This window comes from Eurosta solidaginis, chromosome 2 (genome assembly GCF_040869045.1).
Source record: "Eurosta solidaginis isolate ZX-2024a chromosome 2, ASM4086904v1, whole genome shotgun sequence".
Taxonomy (NCBI): Eukaryota; Metazoa; Arthropoda; class Insecta; order Diptera; family Tephritidae; genus Eurosta; species Eurosta solidaginis.
The window spans coordinates 8,404,730-8,428,719 of NC_090320.1; the positions used below are offsets into that span (position 1 = coordinate 8,404,730).

General features: G+C 35.3%; 1 protein-coding gene across 14 annotated transcripts in view; it reads right to left on the bottom strand.

Moving 5' to 3' along the window:
- Positions 1-906: 906 nt before the first annotated feature.
- The window catches only part of nAChRalpha6 (nicotinic acetylcholine receptor alpha6), a 694,673-nt gene continuing 671,589 nt past the window's right edge, over positions 907-23,990 (bottom strand). For all 14 annotated transcript variants that reach the window (XM_067764329.1, XM_067764328.1, XM_067764323.1 and 11 more), the window contains 4 exons: positions 12,568-12,677; positions 11,156-11,370; positions 9,750-9,923; positions 907-6,422 (listed from right to left, as the gene is read on the bottom strand). In XM_067764329.1, the coding sequence (XP_067620430.1) occupies positions 6,338-6,422; positions 9,750-9,923; positions 11,156-11,370; positions 12,568-12,677 (584 nt within the window). In that variant the 3' untranslated portion in view covers positions 907-6,337. The remainder of the gene's footprint in view (positions 6,423-9,749; positions 9,924-11,155; positions 11,371-12,567; positions 12,678-23,990) is intronic.

Below are 23,990 nucleotides of genomic sequence, written 5' to 3' on the forward strand. Positions count from 1 at the left end.
ATCGAGTTGTTGGGTCACTAGATAGATCTGCATCATCATTAATTAGATTAGATCAGGCCAGATCGGCTTTCTCGCAATCTATTGGTAAGACTGTTAACAAGCCACTGCTTAATAGGCAGATACGGATAAACCTCAGGAAAAGCGCAAAAGTTATCTGCTCAAAATTGTGTGAAGGTGAAAATTTATCAGCCAGATAAGAAAGACCCCAGGAAAAGCGCAAAAGTTATCTGCTGAAAATTGAGTGAAGGTGAAAATTTATCAGCCCAGTCCGTTTAACCTAACCTACATAAGCACCAACCTAACTTTTACTATAAAAATGGCCTTAAGAGTTAAATACATGTTATAGCATCGTACAAGTAAACGGTTTGAGGTATACGATTTAGGGGCAATCAATTAGAAGAGCTGACATTACCACCAATAGGAGTGCATTTAGTATCTTTCAATTACCAGAAATTTTCATAATAAAATCTGCCTAAAATTACAGTGTCTATTCATGTGAAAATTTTCTTTTCCATAACGCTTAGAAAAATTTGAAATTTGTATCCTTCTATTATATAAAAAAGTTTTTTCTTCCGGGAATATTTTATTTCAGTGGTAGGATCTTTCTTTATTATGTACTGTTTTTTTTTAATTTATAGAAAGAAGTGGGTAAAGGAAAGGAAAGGAAAGGGCCCCACTGGAGATAGCAAAGCTATCGGAAGATGGGGTGGGGGATGGCGAGCGTAGCGAGCAGGCGGCAAAGCCTTCTAGTCTAAACTAAAAATGTTAAATTTTTACTATACCATTATTTTCCTAAACATTCCTCTGCTTTCATACTTTATTACTAATTACGTGCACTTTGCAATTTTTTTTGTTCAGTTTGGCTTTTCTTTTTTTAATAACTTTGCTTAAATAATTATAATAGTGTTCTTTATAATATTTTTCTTTTTTTATTCGTACATTATAGTTGTCGCACCTGCAATAATTATTGTTCCTCTCCCACTTAATGTTAAAAGTTAATGCGCTCCATTTCCAATTTCCACATTTTTATTGGTCTATTGCTAAACTTTTATTATTTTCTATATTTTATTATCTATTAACATGTCACACCATTTGTTTTTCTAATATTAATTTCTTTACAATACATAAATGCGCATAAAAAATATTTCATCTCTTTTTTTCTCATTTAATTTGTTCTACCTCTCACTACATTCTCTTAAGCAATGTACTTTTTGAACTTATTTTTGTAATTTCTTTTTGAAACAAAGGCAGAAGAGCTCAAATTCAAGAAGAATTTTCTATTTAGGCGAAACGATTACAAGCCTGACCCCTCTAGCGGTGTTAGTTTCCGAGATGTGATATTTGAATGAAAGTCACTCATACGCAGACTTTGGCGAATATCTTTAGGTCAACGAGCAAACCGCAGAAAGTACATGAATAGAATAGCTTCATAAACATAAGTTCCGATATAGATTTCTCTGACAGTCTTGTTGCGATAACACCTTGTACTCGATCGAGGAAAGTAATCGATATCAAAGTAGGTAGTGAGTGAAAGTACTCGATACTTACTCGTATTTTACTCCTTCAAAAGCTCAGTAAAACTTATAAAAAATTTTCCGTTACTTGTAAAGCAACGTTTTCAAGCTAGGAATTGCCTTATAGAAACCTCGTAAATGAAACGATTTTTCATATAAACTTTGCGAGCTTTACACGGCTAATGTGCTTTGCGAGCATTCATGGGACAAGGGATATAACTGTTTATTTTGAAGCACATCTCATCTACAAAAAAGGTCAGGTATGTTGCTTTTATTGTGAAGCCGTCTGCTGAGGCGGCTATTGTGACCCGCTGAAAAGGGTGTGTGGATATGAAGATATTAAACTCCATCACTTGTGGGAACACTATGACAGCCCCTGTTTACTCTTCCCTCATTTGGAGGTTTTGCTTTCTGCTTACTGTGCTATAATAGAGCGAGACATTTTCTTTCGCATAACTAAATCATAAATCAATATAAAAAGTTTTAACTTTGGATATCCTCTTTCATGAGTGTAGAGTAGATTGTGAAAACAACTTTATGAAAGTTCTCCTGAGTTTTTGAAACGATAAGTATTTCTTGAAATAAATACTAATCGGAGCAAGATTGTATTTTCATGATCTTCTGTACTATGGTCGAAAGTTCTGAGTTTCAGTGGCAGCCCTCTATATATGTTATACTTGTTAGGTTACTATGATGCAACAATTTCCTCTCAATTGAGCATAATTGTAATAAAATGACAAAAACACAATCTCTTTCCCAAAATTACATAATTGGGTGACTTTTCTTATTTAAACAAACAATAAATTACGCGAATAATAATAGCACACAAATATTACTAATTGCTGTCCATAACTGTAGGTTTTAACGGTTAATTGTAACTGTTTAATCGTTTTTCTTGATACACAAGGCTGTTAGAATCCAATTGGATTCTTTGTATAAACTTCCTAGTTTTTTTTTTTCTAAAAAGGAAACATTTCGGGCATCTTCGGGTATCTACGGTATACTCTGTGCTAATGAAAGAACACACTAAACTTAAAATTCAATGTATGTTCCTTTTTGCTTAACTAAGTGTGCATAAATCGCGCATAAAACGTGATATGTACCACTAGGGCGTCACTATTTTAGCGCACATCACTGTATGTATGCGACAGCGGTAGATATGCGTTACCGCCACGGTTGCCACTTTTGCTCCATTTGGACCAAAAATGGTCCTTTCCAACCCTATTTGGTCCGTTGGTCCCTTTTTTCCAATTTTGGTCCTTTTTAGGCTGTAATCAAGATTGTTTGTTTTCAATGAGGAAAAAATGTTCAACACTGCCCACAAAATTTACCCTTACATAATTTATAATTTACCTCAATAGATTTCTGACAAAAGAATTGATTTCAACAAAATGTAGCAAAACAATGGCACTTCACCTAGCAGATAGTTCAGAAAAGTGTTGGATCTTGAAGCAAACCAATTTACGTTAATTGTTGGTGAAACAAGCGGTCAATCAGAAAATCTTGTTTTGGTGGCTAGATATTTCGATCGTTTATAAAAAACTTTTTGTGATAGACTTTTATCGCTGTTTGAGCTTAAAAAAAGTTGCTGCAAATGCCCGTACATCTCAAAGTAATTTGACGGAGTTGTACACTAATGAAGACATTCTTGAATTGAAAACTAAATAAATTAATGAGACTAATTTGTTTTATATTAAGTGCACTTACCACTGTTTTATGTTCAAGTTATGCGATACGCTTCGATAGGTAATGAGAATTTTTAAATTTTTATCGCACAGCACAAAACAAATTGATGGGTTTTAGGAATTCCAAGGCTATTATGTTCTTCACACTGCGATGCGGCTATATTTTATATTTTTCTGTCTGGAAGTTAATAGCATATCTGCTAAATAACCGTCAAATTCAATATCAGTTACATAATTAAAAGTTTCTATATATTTCCGACCTGCGCTAAAAAGTTCAATCAGAAAAATTTAGTCTACTGATATTATTATGCCATCAATATGAGTAATTTTAGGTGCAATGATTATATCAAAATATTGGATATTTAAAAAATGTCAGTGTACATAATTTAGAATACTAAGTATCTTAACCCAAAGAATATTTTTATTGGAAGTAAGGTAGGAATATTTTTTGAAAGCGATAGCTTAACAAATGCTCAACGCAGATCTGATATAAACGCTTTGTGCCAAATTATTCCCGTTAGAGAGCACAACCCCCGGAAAATTTAATAATAACTAATTTCTCGTACCTAGTCAAATGGAAATTCCACCATTACTACACAGTTCACACTTTTAAGACTTTTCAGTAGTAAATCTGAGGACTGTGGATAGATTCAATTAATGTGAGTTTTGAAATGCACATTTTGCTCTAACACAAATTACATGTAAATAATGTACATTTCAAACCCCGCACTTACTGAATCTAGGCCATAGATGGGATAATTGAAGCGTGAGGGTGCACTGGTAAACGAAAGAAAAAATAATTATATTTAAAAAAAGTGGAGCACCCAGCTATTGGAAACAATTTTTTTTTAACTTTTTGTCTTATTTTATAATAAAATTGATACAACCGAGCACTGGAGAAATTTAGTTTAAAAAAAAGATTTTTATGTAAATAAAACAGAACTAGTTTCGCTTGCGGCTCTAGTGTTTTTCGTTAAAACAATTATTTATATAAGCTTTTTGTTAGAATGAAGTGTGTGTGACTTTGTACTTTACCACAACCTGAAATTAAAGATTTTACAAAGAATTCGACACATTCGTGAATTGCCGAATTGTTTGTAAGCCAATGAAAACTATAAAAATTTGGTCCATACCTTTGGGATTTGGTCCTTTTTTTCGACAAATTTTGGTCTCAAATGAAAACAAGGTGTGGCAACCGTGGTTACCGCGTTCAGAAGGTTTGTTGATTAGATCTCTGCATATTGGCTTTGAACACCATGCAAGTGCGGTAGAGTCTCGAAAAAGTTAACCGAAATGTACCAAGGGCATTGAACTTTGCCCAAATATTAACTTTTCCAAGTGGTCATCAAAATTGAAAAAATACAGCAATAAAAAATAAAATTGGTTGATAAAAATCTTATAACTGGAAATGTGATTTTAAAAAGCTCTTTAAATCTTTCGTACTTTTTATTATCAAGTATGTTTGCTACTGCTCCCAAAATTTCATATTTTCTCTTTATTTTTGAGGTGGCTGATTTATGTAGATGCGCCAATCGATTTTCGTTAAAACCATTTTTACACATTTTTCTTATGTTCTTTCCCAGCATCTCCGGTTAAAGTAATCTAGCACTTTATCTGACGTATCACCGAACGATTTCTGTTAAACAAAGTACCAGCTAACGTGAACCGAAGGGCCTCTTAAAATTTGTTGCCATTTTTCCAACACATAAATTATACGAAACTCGCTGGTGTTTGATGTCTCACTATATTTGTGCTAGCCTTAGAAAAACTTTGCTATGCCGAAAATAAGTTTTTCACAGCGAAATTCGCAAAGTACTCACATACATGGAAATTCACGAAATTCACAAATATATTGGAAATACCAACTCTTGTTTTTGTTGCCAAAAAGAAAAAGAGGCTTAAAGAATGTATAAGCTCAGAAAAGTGTACTTTATGTAGCGGTATGCGAACGCACAAATTCGTTTATGTCAGCCGAAACGTTCAACTTTATCTAAGAGTTAACTTTTGCGCGATTCTAATGTATTTCTAACGTAAGCAAGTGTTTTTGTTTTTGAAATTTTGTATTCGCATTTATAATGCAAAACTAACGAGTTATTAAACTAGATATTTGCTGTTATAACAATTCTTTTTTATCTTAATTTTATTATACCTAAATATAAATTAATAAATTAAACATTTATGCGCTCAACTCAGCAGTTTCAACTGTGTTAGTTTTTACTTTTGTGTGTTTTTTTTTTTTTTTGTTTGTGTTTCATAGGAACAATCACTGTTGTGGTTTTTAATATTACACTATGCTAAATAAAAAAATAATTACCTTACAACTATATACTTATCTACATTTAGTAGAACTTCTTAATTTATATACTTTTCAAATATTTTTTCCATGATTTTCAACATTTATATGAGTTTATAAAAAAAAAAACTTCGTCCATAGTTTCCATTTTAATATAACACACGCATGCTTTGATAATATTTTGTAATTCCTATAATTTGTTTTTTGTTTTCTTTTTTAATTTACATATTATTTTCAGTGTATTCAATTAAATTTGTATTCTATTACGAACTTTTCCTAAATATACTAGTTAATATGTATGTATGTCTACATTTCTTTAAAGTTTACAGTTTGTATAGCTTAAAATGTACTTTTTTCGAATTTTTCAACATATTTGTTTACGGCAGTTTGTTTTGAAATTTCCTTTTTTTCATTTCATAAAAGTATTTAAATGTATTCCTTCTTTATTTAAGTAACCATTTTGTTGCCAGTTTATTTACATGCTAATTTTGTATATACACATATTTTGTGTGTGTGTGTTTTTAATTTTTAAATTTAATTTATTTGTAACTAGTTTCGAGTTTTCTTAAAAATTTAATTAACAATTTTTGTGTATAGTTTTCTTAAATTTTTTTCTTAGTTTTTATTTGCCTACATTAATAATTATTGAATAGTTTCCTAAATATTAACTAAAAACTTTTTTCTTTTTACTTAACGTAAGTTTTTTGTTTTTGTTTATTTTGTTGGTAACTAAATGTTCTTCCTTCTAAAATATATACATATATGTATAGGTATGTATTTTTTAAAGTATATAATTCGGTCATGTCTAAACGAGGCTTCAATTTAAACCTGATTTGCAATTGGGCTTATTGCACGATTATATGTGGAGCCGACAGTAGCACGGTCACCGTTGCGATAATTGTAAAGAGCGTAAAAACAATTAGACAAAACCTGTAAAGAGATTTTTGTAATATAACATGGATAATTAAATATGAATAAAATAATAATTGTTCAGGTGATTTGAATTTTGGAAGTGTGGTTGGGAATGGGAGTGGGAGGAAGATAAATGGAATATAAAGTAGAAGAGAATGCGAAAGAGAGTGAAGAGGGGAAGCGAGGTTCAGTTCTTCACTCTCTTTCGCATTCTCTTCTTCTTTATCTTCCGTTTTTTCATATTCTCCCCCATTCCTTATTTCATTTATTTTCCTCCCACTCCCACTTCCATTCCCACCCACACTTCCACTCGCATTCTAACTATCACACACACTCCCAATACCCACACCTATCTCTTATTTTAATTTTTATCTTTTTTAGCCTATGGCTTTTTGTAAAACTCTCCATTTCGAAATCGCCCTCCTTCTCAACCACCACCCCTTGTAAAAACCGTCATTAACACATTCTGTTGTGAAACCACATTGTGGTATCATCTAGTCCACACATTGGTCTTTATATCCGAAGTGGGCCCACACATATGAAGCTAAAACCCATTAACAAACAGTCTACAAAACTTTACGAAACCAACAGCTATAATTTTTAAAATTGGTTCATCCGATCTTGAGTTATAAAGTTACCAACAGATCTGAATTCGCTTTTATATAAGATTAACTTATGCGAAGGCTGCCTATATAATAAATTTCAAACAAATCGAACCATCCAACAAGGGCACCCAAATTCGAAACTTGTCGAGGAGGTACCCCTGCACCAAATTTCAAGCACTTTGCACCATGAATTGAATTTTTTCCAAAAGGTTGGTCCCAGGTAAATTTCCTAGAAAGAAAAGTTTCTTAAATATTAAGCTTGACCAAAGGCGTCCCTGTACCGAATCTCAGGCAGCTCGCATTTTAAATAAGAATTTTTGAAACAGATCGGTCCCTGGTCCACTTCCCGGAAACAAAAGTTTCCCAAATATTGAAGAGAGGAAGTATACCACATTTCAAGCAAATCGCACCATAAACTATTTTTATTTAGAATAGGTCTGCCTAGGTCCACTTCACGGAGTGAAAAGTATCTCAAAGACTAAGATACCTCTATTCCGCATTTGAAGCGAATCGCACCATAAATTGAATTTGTTCCTACAGGTCGGTCTATGGTAAGCTTTTTAGACAGAAAAGTTTCTCAAATATTAAGCTTGACAAAAAGGTGCTCTGTACCAAATACCAGGTAAATCGTATTTTAAAAATATGTAGATCGATCTCAGGTCCACTTCCCAGAAAGGAAAGTTTCTCATATATTGAAGAACGGAAGTAAAACGGTATGGGGGTACTATGTCACATTTAAAGAAAATCGCACTATATACTATTTTGATTTAGAATAGGTAGACCCTGGTCCACTAATGACAAATTTCTCAAGTACTATCTTGGTCCCTGTTCCGAATTTGAAGCGAATCGTACCATTAATAAGGTTTTTTGGAAAAGGTCGGTCCCTGCTCCACTTTCCGCAGCAAATTGTGAATATAAAGCATTCTTAAATCATGAAGTGCGCGGGCCAACCGAAAAGTAGGCGCTTGACCGTTTATTCCGCTCCAGAAAGGTCGCACCAGCTAAATATATAAAAGGACGCGTTGCAGTCTCATCCGTGCCAAATGAGTACCAATAGCCCTGTTACATCAGCCCGCTATCTTTTCCTAGCATGTTACTTACCTAGCTCGGTGTTTTTCGCTACATCGCTTGTATTCTCTTGCAGGGATAATCGAAGAGGAGTTTAAAAAAGTTTTCATGAACTTAAACACATTCGCGTAACCGTTGCATCAATTAGGTTTTTGAGTGTAGTTGTAAAAATTTTTACTTTGAAAGGAGCACCCTAATATTCAAATATACACATTTCTTATACATATGTATATATACATAGGCATATTGGGAATTATGAGAATATTTAAATTCAATGCTCAATTATGCACAAATTACATGCAATATTATTTGTCGCTTAATTAATAGATGTCAACGGTCATAAATAAACCAACTAACGGCAAATTGAGATTTTGAAGTTATTTAATATGATAATTGCCTTCAATTTGAGAACATCAATTAAATTAAGATATTAAATTTGAACATCTATCTTTGTGTAAATAAGTTAAGTCTCATTGTAAGAGCTACCAACCGATGGACTTACGGAGAGACGATTTATCACGAAACTAGTTCCGTTGTCAAGCAGAGTGAAAAATTATCCGAGTGGATACGTACCACTGTACACATTGACACAAACTTTGGAGCCTCGCGTAAAGATGTCGTCCCATTCACGTCTAATCGAAAGCATGTTGCCAAGAGAGATGGTCGAAGTACTGTAATATGCAAGCAATTCTAAATCAGCTGCCACTCCAGGGCAGAAGTGTATTCTGTGTAATGTTAAGTTAGTTTAGGTGGTAGCTGCCCTGGTAGGAAGCTCACTTGGACAGCATGAAGTTCCGTTGTGATACCACATAAAACAACTACTTAGAGAATCGTTGCTTAGCAACGATATATGTAGTTTCTAATGAGACCGATCTCAATCTTGGATAAAATCTGCGGAGATCTAATCTGGGCAATCAAGCATTAAACGACTCGATGATTCCACCTGATCATCCTCCATACAGTTGCAGCAAGATGGGGTTTCCAGTATATTGAGACATACCGCATGGATTCCCATTGGACAGTGCCCTATCAAAACCCCATTGACCATTAATAGATGAGCCTTAGTGAACCCAATCATTTCGGCAGGCCTTGATTGTCGCTTAGCTATCAGAGTAGATGTTAAACTCCCTAACCGTAGTGACACTGGATAGCATTTCATCCACCGCATCCTTAATCGCAGCAACCTCCGTTTGGAAGACGCTGCAGTGATCAGATAACTTAAACTTGCTGCTTACGATTAGCTCTTGACAAAAGATCCCCCACCAACCTTTTCGTGCAGCTTCAACCCATCTGTGAACTGGTCCCCTGCCCCGTAATGACTGCGCAGCTTGCACAGAGAGAATAGTCCGCCCTGTCAGTGATTAATTCAAACGTGGTAAGAAAGCTAGAGAGCGTGAAGTCAGAAAGCCCATTTCCAATATAACAAAGCCTGGCCAACGACCGGGCCGCGACCACCTTTCCCGCAATAACCACGGAGTGCCGCTAATACTACTCTTAGCGAGAGCCCCATAATTTACCGATATCCCCCTTGCAGCAGTACAAGGCAACCTCCACATTCGGTCCTCAGGACAGTTTCTTGTCCAAAATAATCTCTAAATATTTTATTCTATCAGGAAATACCAATGGTAACCCCCCATCCTAATTTTAAGCTTTTGTTATTGCTGTTACTCACCTATCCACAACCATTGCAGCGAATTTCCAATCGCTAATCAATTCCGCTTCATCATCGGACTTACGCATTCGCGCCGTTATGAACTGCAATTCTTTAAGAATCAAATGTAAATCTTTATGATTGCAACCTATTGTATTGTGATGCTCCTCCACCGTAGTAGGTCGACCGAAGCTTCTGTAATAATAAAAAATCAAAACGATATTAAAATAACTTATTTTTCTTACATCCAAACACGGACGCGAATAGTTGATAGAGGGCATGAAGATTGGGACGTGAGTGTGCTCTACCCAATCTATAAAAAAGGTGATACCTAAAACCGCGACGATTTCAGCGTAACAAGGCTGCTTCATATCGCGTACTAGGTTTTATTTAGCGTATTATGCGAAAGACGACGAATTGATTGGACCTTATCAGTACGGCTCCAGATCTGGTAAATTTTCTTCACTTAATATCAAATCCTGCACAGAGCTTTGCTAAATGAAGCTAAGCAACTATCCCAGCTCCGTATGTATTGGGAAGGACATTTTCGAGCCATTCGATGCCAAGCGAGGCTTCGGGAAAGGTGACTCCTTATCTTGCGACTTCTTTTACCCGATGCTAGAGAAGAAAATTCTTGCAGCAAATCTAAACCGCTTAATCCATTATATTTAAGATGGTACAATTGTAGCGTATATTGATGATACTGATATTGATATCTCTGGATTGGATAGAGAGTACTGGTTTTTCTCGATGAAAAACAACCCGCTCTAAAAGTCGCTCACCCGTCCCGGTATACTATGTATTGAAATCATGGACGGTGCCGAAAAAAGTTAGGATGGGCCTTGGAGTATCAGAGAGCAAATCTATCGTAGATGTATTGTCTCTACTAATACCCAGGTATTTCACATCACTGGAAAGGTTAAGATCGACTGCATTTCGATGGAACTTAAAGTGAAGCATTTTGTATTGCCGCACGATCACTTTCCCTAAGTAATAGGTACTGTGTGCCTAGAAATGTTCGGCGCATTTTACAGGAAGTCGATTATACTTTGGAGACGCGTTGTTAAAGCTATACCATCTGCGAACGTAGCGACTCAGCAACTAGGTAAAAAACAAAGTCTCTACGATGTTTTAAAATGCAGAGGAGAAAGGGGCCCTTGAGGAGAGACCCTTTATGGGTATCTTCTTGTTGTAGTTTTTATTGGAAGCAACATATCTAGGGGAAGCCTAAAAAAGTTAACCACAAGGTGTTCTTGCGGAAGACGTATCAAAACTTTGATGTCTTCAAAGTGAGTCCCCTATGAGCTTACCCAAAAATGCGTGCACTTTTCACATTCGGCTAATCACCAAAAGGCGTTTAACAAAAGCTTTTACTAAAATGATACGACTACTTAAAGCTTACTGTTAGACTTTTTTCGTTTACTTACGCTGATGAACCGATCGCCGTTTGTGAACCAGAGATCGTATGCCGGAAATCATCATCGATATCCAGCACATTGGCTAGTAATGATTTGGAAGAACGTTCCTTTAATTCCAATTCCTTCATGCGATTGCTAAGTAATATTGTTTTTCGTGTGATTTTACGACCGGGACGACCCATTCGTAAAATCCATGGCAGCCATTGCAGGAAAACGGATTTGATCTAAGTAATTGGAGTGGTATTTCAAAACAATATACATTAGATTATTAATATTTAGTGGTATTTTTGAATAATTTGTATACAAATATTGAAAAATAAAGAGCTATTAAAAATAATAAAGTGAAATGTGGAAGATCTATGAAATAGATTGCTTAAAGCTTTTAACAAAGCTTTACACACTTCAGGTATTAAAATTTAGCTACTGACTTTAATAAAGTTTAGGATAGAAATGAAGTGAAATGGAAGAAAGGAGTATATATGATAAAGCTTTTACCAAAAGCTTTTGAACTTTTATGAAAACAATGATTGCTCAATTTCCAACAATATACAATATATTAAAGTTCTAAATATACTGGCTGGAAGAAACAGCACTAAAGTTTTCATCATAACTGAGCAAAGCTTACGCTCGTTCTAAAAAAGTTATACAAAAAGTGGCACAAAAATGGAAAACGAGAAAAATTGTCAAAATGTATGAAAAAGTCTACGTAGAAGGCAGCTTTGCTTAAAGTTATGATTAGCTATTTCTTGTAAAGCTTCGACACAACAGAGAAGCTTTTAAGTTCTTTTTTTAAATTTTTTTTAAATGGTTTACAAATTTACATACCAACAAACAAAGTCAAAAGCATTGAAATCAAAGCTTATTCTAAAATAGGAAACTGTTTTGACAAATTAAATAATATGAGAACAATTTATTGTATTAATAATAACTAAAAAGCTTAGCATAGATGTTTTAAGTTGATCGTGTCAATGTGTTTGACATCTTTTTTATTCTTTTTTTTATTATTATTTTTTTACATTAAAAATTTAATAAAACTAAGCCAATATAGAACTTAAAATGCTAAGTGAAGGCATTACATTAAGCTTCTACGCTTTTATATAAATATGAATGCAATCGTTTAGCTGAAGCTTCATAAAAAGCAGTTGGTTTTGGATGAAGTGAAAGTTACGCTCCTTGCTAACAAATTTATTGTTAAAATAGCTTAAATACTTATAAAAGTGAAAAAGGTAAACCGGTTAGCGAAGAGCTATAAAGCTTATCGATTCAATGTTTTTCTTTCATATAATCCAAAAACCAAGAGACCAATAAAAAGTTGATAAAAAAGTGCAAAATTGAACCTCTAAGCTATCATAAAATGAAATGCTTTCGCTCAACAACGCAAAGCTTTCGCTCGACATTTATTAAGGTTCCCTTTTACTCACCCATGGCGGCATTTCATGTATATCCGCCGTGCGGTGATGATAGTTCAACACAACAACCGTCAGCACCACCGATGATGCCACCATAAACATGATGCAGTTGAAATAGGTGCCTGGTATTTAGTTATGTTTGCGGTGGTTTCCAATATCGTTATGAATATTTTTTTTTTTTTTTTTGTATTTGTGTTAAAAATAATAACATTTTTTTAAGTATAAATTAAAAGGTGAAAAGAAAATATATATTAGTAATTGCATTTAAGTTTTTCGATTACATTAAAGTAATTTATTGTTAATTAACTTTATATAAAATACATACATTATTTATAATTATATTACAGGTGTAATTATTTTTATGTTTTAAATGTTTTAGTATAATAGTTTGATTATTTTTAAGTAATTAATATCTAATTTTTATACTAACTAGTAAATACTAATGATTACCGAGTGCAGTGGTTAGTAGGGTTTAAGTAGTGAAATGTAACGAATTAGCGTAAGTAGTGAAGTGATAGTTATGAAAAGATGAGTAGATTGTTGAAAGCATATATAAGCACAATGAATTCCAAAAACATATACTAACTGCGCATGAACATTTTTATATAACATATCTTAGCAATACTGAGTTAATTGTAACGAAATTTTGATAACTCAGTTCCATGCGATTAAAGTGATTTGAAAATAGTATTTTTTTTGGCAAGAAGGAAAGCTAATCAAACTCAGAATAGTTTTGAATAATGTCCCCTACAAAATTAAAATTCAGTTGTAATAGTATAATACCTCAGTATTTGTATATAAAACACCCTAACACAGGCACATATATACTGAGTTTGAAATAGATGCTTTTTGAAACACATTTTGAGATAGCGTGTTCTTCTACCTCACAGAAAGCCTCTGATTGCTATGTAATCCTCTATACAAATAATACAGTTATAATTGTCTAAAACCTGTACCGGACTCTGTTGAGCAATACCCTGTCAAAATCTAAACAGCTGCACGGTGTGCATGGAGTCAACAACTGGCCAGATTAATTAGACATCTGGCGAGAGATGTTGTCGGTCCAACGTTTGCTAACTGATTCTGCTGTGTAGCAGTCACGTTCCGTGTACACGTGTTCATTTTGACTAAGAATTCATTATGACAGTTGACAGTGATGCCGGCATGCTCTCAAATCCCGGTAAATTCCGATGCAATTATGAGTGAGGCAATCCCTTCAGTCCCACCTTACAAAAAAAAGAAAAACCCCTCTGAGCAAGCACTAAAATGTTTAACAGTTGAAACACTGGCGCTCTCCGCTGCAACAAAGATGCGACAGTGATAGCGTAGTCTAGATTTTACGGCTAACGGCGAGTTCCTTTCAGAATACTCCACTCCACACGCCTACCATGCATCAGTGATTTATTAGTAAACAAGTTCACCAGACTCTCACCCTATTTAGTTCCACACCTCCTTTCTTTTAGGAGGGAGTATGTGTGTTGAGGCTGGAGTGCTCATGACTCACCAGCTTCTATATCGCGTTTCGTGCTCCTCTTGCTTTTCCCTACAAATTGGCCGGACGGGACCTACATGTTTTATGCAGACTCCGAACGGCATCTGCAAAGCAGATGAGTTTTCACTGGGAACTTTTCATGGCAGAAATACACCCGGAGCGTTTGCCAAACTCTGCCGAGGGGCGACCCCGCTTAGACAAATTTTCTTCTAATTGAAAAACCTTATTTCTAAAATTTTGATGTTGCTTTGTCCGGGGTGTGAACTCAGGGCATACGGTGTGGTAGGCGGAGCACGCTACCACCACACCACGGTGGCCGCCAACATTATGACTTTATATATTCTCAATATAATCTTACAGTTTCTCATTATAAACTTGACAAGGTGTAGACTGAGAGAATTGCCCTATAGAATTTACATAAATTGAAAAAGCTTCAGAGCACATAATCAACTGATTAGTAAATAATCTTCATGATTAGCAGTACTCATAGACCTTTTGTCATGCCAATATGCATTGAACTGAATGCGGCGACAAACTAGGCTCTGAGTAACATTAGGTTTAAGTAACGAAACTCTAATACAGCTTAATAAAGTATGACACTATACTACTTAACGCGATTAACTCAAGTCAAATAACATGCTATGTGCTACAAATAAGTATTAAATATAGGTAAGCACTACATAAGGAGCTTTAATTGAAAAAAAAAGATTTAACAAAAAATGTTGAGTAAATAAATCTTATTGGAATCAAGACAAATAAATCTTATTAAATGAAAAGAGTATGATATTAATTTAAAAGGATAATTTTGTAAAAATAAGCTCCGCAAAATGAGTGAATAGAGTGCTTATAGGGTCTACACGGTGCGTCTGATTAGCGAGTCAGCTGTCTACGTGTTGACTCGCCGTCAAAATCAAATTCATTCTGATTTTAACGAGTCAGCGCCAGAGTCCAAAAATGTACTAAAATATTTTTACTAGCACATCAAAACTGATCCTCGACTCTGACTCACTGTGTGTGGACCCTATTACTATTTTCGTGAGTGAAACATTCAATATGAAATATTTTTATTTCTTTCATTTTGTGAGGTCACAAAAATTAACTTTTCGCATATGCCGCTGAATATTGCAGTTTTAACAAACATTACTACTTCTTCAACTTAACTAAAAATACAAAAAGTTTTATTACAAAAATACTGCTTCGTCTGAACTCAACTGGATAGTGAAGTAACGGCAGTAGTGAGAAATAAGCGTAAAACTACAGTAAAATTTTCATTACATTTTTATGCAAAACTCTAATAGTTAAAAATTTGTTTTCAAAACTTTTTATTTAAATATTTTTTTAAATTTAAAATACACTAAGTTTTTAATACACTTTTAAAAATACTAAATATTTTATTTATTTTTGGGTATTTATAATCGTTGTTCAGTATTTATTTTTACACAAAATTTTATTTTTTTTATTTTTATTTTACAAAAAGTCAAATTTGATACTTGGAAGTGAGGAGTTTCATACGTTCACATTTCTGAAATTGCGTCAAGCTGAACAAGTGAAGCGTGTACCTTGGTGAGCTTTTTGAGAGCTTTTTTTTTCTCAGGCGTTCTATGAAAGCAATGTACGAAAAAATGCATCTCTGATTGAAAGTATGTAATTATGAGCAGTGCATTTATTTTTTGCTACATGACTGTACTAACATTGAATTTCTGTAACATATATACCTCTGTTTCGTGTTTTTTTTTGCAATTAAAGATTCATTTATTTTGACGACTGCATTGATGATTTATGAATATTTAAGCATCTGAATTGCAAATTTGTTTACTTGTTAAATGTGGCGATTGTGATAATTGTTTTTGTTAAATTAATTATTCAATGTTTTTTTTCTTTTTTGAAATAAATATATATTTTTTGTTTGTATGGCAATTCAAAATAGTCAGGCATGAGAGTTGCAAGCGAAGCAAAAAAAAAAAAAACGCTTTAAATTTTTATTTTTTATTTTTTTACAAAAACTAAATGGCTTACTGCTAAAGAATTTCCCTATACAAGCAAACACATTTAAAAGTGTGTCCAAAATTAATTTGAAAACCTCGTGATAACCATGTGCAAAGGCTGTGTGACTCAAGCGCTATAGAGGTATCAAGCGTTTTTCGGCCGGTTGCATTGAAAGCTTATCAGCCCTTTATTTGCACGCAAATCACTCAATCCCTAGCATCCACCATAATGCTCAGGTCTGGATGTCGTGCTTAACAAGGGCTGATTTTTGCTCACTATGTTTCATCTAGATCATATTAGCCATCCGTAAAGACATTCTCGAGTACAAACTTAAATAAGAAAATGTTACCTTTCAAGAGTGACTTCCAGAGCCAGGAAGAAGTACGATGTAATTTCAAGAGGCAGGGTATCTTATCCATTAGGTTAAGTTAAAATATTAAATAAGCACCGATTCCGAGAATTCTGCAAACACAACTAGATCAACGAGCGTCTTAGGTCGGAAGAGATATACATAGATGCGAGAAGGGACCTGATAAGCGGTCGAAAAAGCAAAAAAAGGAATCAGACGGAAAGATAACACCGGAAGTTTGATCGTGAGCTGGGCTAGTAAGAAAAGGCTGGATTTTGGTCTTGGCGTTCTGTGGCCAGGAACTCAGTCCTTGCTCTAAGTTACTGCTTTGTTCAATGGTTTCAGTCTAGATGATGCCTCCAGCAATGCCAGCGGAATCTGGTTAAACTATGACAGTGCTATAAATATGAGCAACAGGGTCTAAAGGATTGGGCTGGGCTTCTTACTCTAGACTGATACTATACTTCTAAACACACTGGATTGACACACGAGCCACACATTTGTGTAGGAGCGTTATCCATGGTATTTTTCACGTTAATGTTGCTCTCGATGGGAATGGAGAGCAGGGGACTATTGAAGTTTTTAAGTCAGAGCCAATTACTGCTCGGGCTGCACGTACCGTGCTATCTAAGTTACTTCCCTTGGATTGCAACATAGCGCATCATTCTCAAAGATCTTGGGCATGAGCAGGCCTTATTTTTACTGCATCCATTGCAAAATTCTTTCGGATCGGGATTCAGTTTGACTTAAATAAGAAGAGTACCAGCCCAGCTTTATAAATTTGTTCCCAAAATGACAGCAGTCTGAACAGGGTGCAGTGATTAAAAGCCCAAAGATTTCGCTGGCTAAGCGAATCATACAAATTCTCCGTCCAAGAATTTATTTCGGTCGACAGTTTGGAAGCAGAGAAGGGGGGAGACCTCCACTGAGTTGGAAGAGGTAACTGGGGGAAGATTTGATCTCCCTTGATGCTCTCAACTAACGTCAGTTGTCGTGAAACAGGGATGCTGGCGGGACTTGTTACAAGACGGACGAAATCGCTAAGGCGGTTAAGCGCCAATTAATGATGATAATGATAAAGGTAACACTTTTAACTTAACACAGGCGTTTCTAGCCTGTCAAAGATAGAATCGACGTCTTGACCTAATTAACTGCCAAGTATAATTCATCGATCGTCTATTAATCGCTTTTGCAGTTAAAGCTTTAGTGAGAACTCTGCTTTCTGCAAAAATAGGGCTTCTTTAACTTTTTATAAACTCGAGGTTTTAATTTTCTGTTTTCACAGGGATATATTTTCATTCCACATTGATCTTCAGAAATACTGTTTCAGAATACTTTTGCCGCGAGCAATATTTTTTATAGTTGCTTTCTAAGACTAAGAATACGTTTAAGAACTGGTACAAAAAGTTCTGCAAATTAAAAAAAATCAAAAGTGTTAACAGCTACTTTGTTTGTACTTTTTTTTGTTAGCATGAAAACACATATTTATATCAATGACGGGACCGAACAGACCGAATTTTTCTGGGAAGACCCGACATCAAGTTTTGTACAACTGTTTTATACACTTTTCTAGCGACACAGCTTGCCACATTATTTTTACTTCTGTAACGGTTTTTGTAGATTTCCCTATTCTCAAAAGCTTTGCTTTCATCTGTGCCCAATATTCAGTATTAGTGGATTCAAGTCCGTCCAAAATACAGATTATACATTATGGCGACGCAGAAGAAGTGCTTGAAGACAATTTTTCACTTTAATTTCTACGTTAATAGCCCCGTTGTAGAGAATGGCGTGGATTTATGGCCACATTAACAAATCAATTGCCAAATCAGACCTTTCTGTCAAACTTTTCTATCAAGGTGTTTTTCATCTCTCGTTGACATAGATGATTTTTTTCTAATTAGGAAAATTCTTCAACTAGGCAACTAATGATCCCCTAGGGCGGTCACTTGTTAGGCTGTCCTTCAGTAAGTCTTACTTGCAGTGTAAAACCGTTCTAACATTGGGATTATTCGTCCAAATGTACAAATATTTTTTACGTAGCTCTTCCTTCTTACTCATTTTCCTCGCTGTTGAAGGATTGACTTCCAAACTTAATATATTTAAAAAAAAAAATCAGAAATTATTAATTCAAAGCCTATTATGTCATTACTATACAACTTATAGGGAGTTTTAAATTTGCAGAACTTTCTGCACCAGTTTTTACTTAGCGATTTTTAAAATAAATAATGCTTTAAAGAACTTAGGAGCACTATTTTTAAGATATGCGATTACTCCTAACTACTAAATATAATAAGATCAACAAATCATCTTTTAAGCGGTGAGCTCGTCTGTTGACTCGAAACCGGTCTATCTTAGGCACAGGCACATTGCCAGAAAACGTTTCAAACGCTAACGATCAACATACAGTCTATATTTCACATGTATTTCGAAAAAAACTATTCCAGCAGTTAATCGAATACAAGCGCAACATTTTTTGTAGTGGTATGTGTACTGAGAGAAATGAGAAAAATTTTAGCACACAATTTACAAGTCCAAGCGAAAACTGATTCACTGCTTGGTCTGTAGAATCTTAGTCGCTACGTTCACACGACATGTAGGTGGGCGCCGAACAAGTTCTCGTGTGGGTATCTCTGCTTTATTTCACTCTTCCAGAAGTTGGCTTCAAAACTTTCAAACCCAATAAAACTTGCATACATTGGCAGTTAAAAGAGTGTGATTTTGAATCATTCTTAAACATGACGGAACGATACAAGGTGGCAGCTCCCACAGCGGGTTAGGGGGGTCAGAATATACCCGCGGTAGGTATGCCTGTCGTAAGAGGCGACTAAAATACCAGATTCAAGGGGGTGTGTAGCGCAACCCTGCAGGTTGCCAGCGCAACATATAGCTTCTCCAAACCCAATTGTCAACCTCACCTATCCGCGGCGAATCCTGTTTCACTAACAGACGAGGCTCTGGCGACCCTAAGCTCCTTATGGAACTTGGGGTTGGGGAGGGAGGGGATGGCCTGAAGGTTTAATGTGGCCACATAAATCGTTCCCGAGATGGTCGGGCCAGCACCTTAATGGTGCTGTGGTACCGGAGCGTACCGGATCTGTATCCGGCAAAGGACCATCACATCGATAACACTCCCCAAAGCCTTCGGGGAGCAACCTTATCGCTACAACAACAACAACAACAACAAGGTGGCAGCATGGGATAGCTGATTATGAACTTTTTTTATTTGACTTGATACATCAACTTCCGGTGCAGTACGATGTTGACATTTGTCCATCGAATTTACAAACACAAAGTACATGGAACTTCTTTTTATGTTTGTGGGCATGTCACCATGCTGCCACCTTATATCGTTCCGCCATGTTCTTAAAACTCCTTAAATTGAGAACAAAACTTTATCAATTGAATTCTCAATTCTTGGGCGCCTCTTCAGCGTTTGCTACCAATTGAGCGTACTTGAAACGAATTCAGAGATAGAGTGGCCTTCTACTAAGGTTTCGATGGGTGTTATAATTGAAAAAGTATAAGCTCAGTTTAAAAAACTTACTATTTTAAACGGTTTTTGGAAAATAAAAGCAAATATATGTATATGTAAATGTAAGTGTAATGCTGTATGAAATGCGCTAATTTAAAAACATTTTCGTTTAAAAAGGGGTAAGGTACGATAGAGCATTTTCCAACTGTATCGAAAGAGCGTGGACAAAGAATGAACGTGAGACATGCGCGAAAAATTAAACAAAAATGCCAACTACAAAGGGTTTTTTAGAAGCATTAGCTGAATTGTATTCAACAGTTAAAAAGGGACTAAGTTTTTGGTTTCCATATCAGTCACAAATTAGAAGATATTGAAATGGAGAACTTATAGAAGTACTTATCAAACGCAAACTGCCAAAGAGTGTTAGGTTGCGCCAGCTAATAAAAGTAGTAGTCGAAAATAGTATGTTTAAATTTTGTTGTAATTATTTATTTTGTAGACAACTATATTCTTTTAAATCGGTTAACAAATATATTGTTAATTAAAAAAAATTACAAATTTTTGACTCTACCTAATAATGGTATGGCCTCACTCGTCTTTGTAATGACATTACCAACCAACAGGGAAAAAACTGTCTGAGAGAGCAGAATTGTAACACCTGAAAGAAAATCGTATAAAATAAAAATGAAATGGAAACGACAAAAAAAATAATTTGATATACGAACGTGATTGGCAATTCTTATATTAAACCAATTCACTTGAAGACCTTGCTAAGGGAGCGAGCGCAAAAAGAATAGATCAAAATAAGAGCCCCCAGTTTAGTATGAGTGGAGTGTAACTCGCTGGAGAACAAAAAATTCATACCGAATGTTTTCTATGAGGGAATTTTTTTAATTGCCTTCCGTTTATTCATGCGTTGTAGTGCCCTTGCGCAATTGTGATTTTTGGAAAAGCAATTAATTAATTAATTAAATACAATCGTTAAAACAAACGCAAATACACAAAATTCTACAGAAGGCGTTTTATGCATGTATCGCATGTATCGCAGAAAAAAAAAAAAAAAAAAAAAACAGCGACTACCTCATAGAAAATATCGAGCCATTGGCTACGGGTAGCAAATTGAGTTCTCTTATTTTACTCTATCCTCTTTGAAATGAGTAGAAACTGTCATTACGACTTAAGAATCAATGATTTCTAAACTTTTTTTTTACAAAACAATAACTTAGAAAACAAAAAACTACACCTTTTCCAGTTTAAGTTCAGAAATTTACAATTCAAGTTCAGAAAATTACAACTCAAGTTCAGAATTTTCATTTCAATTTCAGAAAGTACAATTCAAGTTGAGAAAATTTCAGTTCGAATTCAGAAATTTATAAGTAGGGTGTTAATTTTCAAAAGTTATTTTAATTCATTAATTTATACTTATATGTTACTTGCGGAAGTGTTGATGTTTCGTTGACCAAGTTGACAAAATGGTGGCTTGGGTATACATAGTGTACCGCAGGTTTTCTTTAAGGTGTGTACATCCCGAACCTTGAAATCAAATGGAAGATAATTCTTTCAAACAAGTGCACGATGACGCTACGGCCAGGAAAGTACTTCAGTCGAAACAGCAGTTTGGAAGCAGTGGAAGGGAGAGAACTCCACAGAGTTGCGAAGGTGGAGGAAGACTGGACCTCTCATGGTGCTCCTAATCGCCGTCAGTTACCGCGAAACAGGGAAAGCTGGCATGATTTGTTACTAAACTGCCAAAACCGCGATTAAGCGCCAATTCATGATGAATGATGATGTTAGCGGATAAGTTGAGATATTTTGACATATGGCGCCAAGATCTATGCAGACTGTACCTATACGTTACTTCCGGGAGTGTGGGCGCTCCGTTGACTGTTTAAGTGGTCATATCGTCGTCATCACTGCTGTCATACTCAGTGCAGATCAATGGTTGTGACGCTAAGAATATAGCTGGATGGTATTGCAATTGCTTCTTATGAGCGAGAGTTCTTTTCTTCGCTATCTCGCAAAATTGATTTAAACGAGTTAAGATGTCGAATGCTCCTTTAACACATAGATAACATCTTACATACATTTACTTCCATTGGTTAAAAAAAAATACCCGACAATTCTGAACTTGAATTGAAAATCCTGAACTTGAATTATAATTTTCTGAACTTGAATTGCAATTTTCTGCATTTAAATTGTAATTTTCTGAACTTGAATTGGAAACTTCTGAATTTACATTGGAATTTATGAACTTGAATTGTGATTTTCTGAATTTGAATTGTAAATTTCTGAATTTAAATTGGAGTTTCTGAACTTGAATTGTAAATTTCTGAACTTGAATTGTAAATTTCTGAATTTAAATTGGAAATTCTGAACTTGAAAAACTGAAAAAGGTGTAATGCTGAGGGTGCTCTTCTTCTCGCTGAAGCATGAACACAGAGAAATGCCTAGAAATACGAATCACCACTTGGGGAAGAGCTAAGTAAATCATAGTAAAAATCTTTCTCGGAAGAATATCCACAGTTCTCAGGCCTGGAAACAAAAAAAAAAAAAAAAATGGATTTTAATATTAGCGTAACTTTTAAAACCTTATTTAAACAAATTTTAAGTTTTGAGAGTTCTGTTTGTTAGGGTTTTGGTGAATGTAGATAACTCGTATTATATCGGGAAGATTAACGATGTAGAGGTTGTAAAAAGTTATTAAAAAGGTAATAATGAGTCAGTTATGCGTAACAGCGTGTGTGTAAAACGAAGAAAATAAAATAAAATTATTCCAACCGCAGAAAAAATATTTGATTTAAAATGATAAAGCTAGTTTCATGAATAATTCCTATCGGCCAAGATACTTAAGTCTATTCAAAGTACTGAAGTTTGAACAAAGTTAATTCCTGCAAAGCATGTTAAGCAATAGTTTATCGAGAACCCCGGCAACAGTGTCACAAAAGGGCACGAAACAGACAGATGCTCACTATTCTACCCGGCTCTCACACCTGCAAGACATGGCGATGTAGCCAAACAGTGGGTGTACATCTTATTAAGTACCGCCTCTGCTTACACCATGGGTTAAGAGCGGGCCCGTAAACAAAATAGTACGATGAGGAATGCCCTGCCGTTTCTGAAAACAAGGACGCTGCCTATAGGGCCACGTTCCGAACGAGGCTTCACATGCTGACGATGGGAATAATGAGCCCGAACATTCTACCAAAAACTTAGGCGGCTGACCGAATGTTTCAAGACGTATAGCGTATGCTTACCACAGGAATTGTAACATCCCTCTCAAATAGAATAACAGGCTGTTCCGTACCTGATACCTTGCTTCGTCGCTATCTCGCCTTGAGATCGGTAAAAAAAACCGATATCAACTTTTCATGTATTAACACGATAAATGTGGCCTAACTGTCGCACAGAAAAGGAAAGAAAAAAAGAATTTAGCTGAGCTAAAGATTTATTTATTTTTAGGGTAATGAGTTGCTCTGGGAGGGGATGACGCCTTGTGCAGAAGTCCACGCAAGTGGGGTTAACTTCTTATCGCCATTTACCTAAGAATGGTGAGACCTATAGTTTTGCATGCGGTTCAACTTGTGGAACATCCGTTCTGTGCTCGCTGGAATATCCATTTGGTAATGAGGTAATATGAAAAGACGACAACCTAGCTAGATGACTTTGCTAAAATCGCCTTTAGAGCTAGCTGTGGGACTCCGTCGGCAGCCCCGATGACCCCAATGAGGAGGGTCTGTCTTGAATTAAGTGCGCCACTTGCCAGCATTTTCCACGAAAGGGACTATGTGACATGTTTGGGTTCTGCCACATAAAACAACTTTGCAATAAAAATCACGAATAAGCATCGGATAATTGCAACTTCTTTTTCTTATGATTTGAGGGAATGCACCCGGAATTGTTCGGCTGGTTGATATCCTTGTAAAGGCAAGGCCGTCATCCGAGAAATACGACAGACGAAACAAAGATCACATAAACTCGTGAAATTGACAGAAATTTCAGTGTACGAATTTAAAATTACCAGTCTACGCCACAGATTGCGCCTTAGGTTGGGCGCTATTTTGCATTATGGTAACTGTCCAACATATCTACTATGAGTTGTTAGTTTTTTTAAGGTTAATTAACTGTGTGCGTGTAGC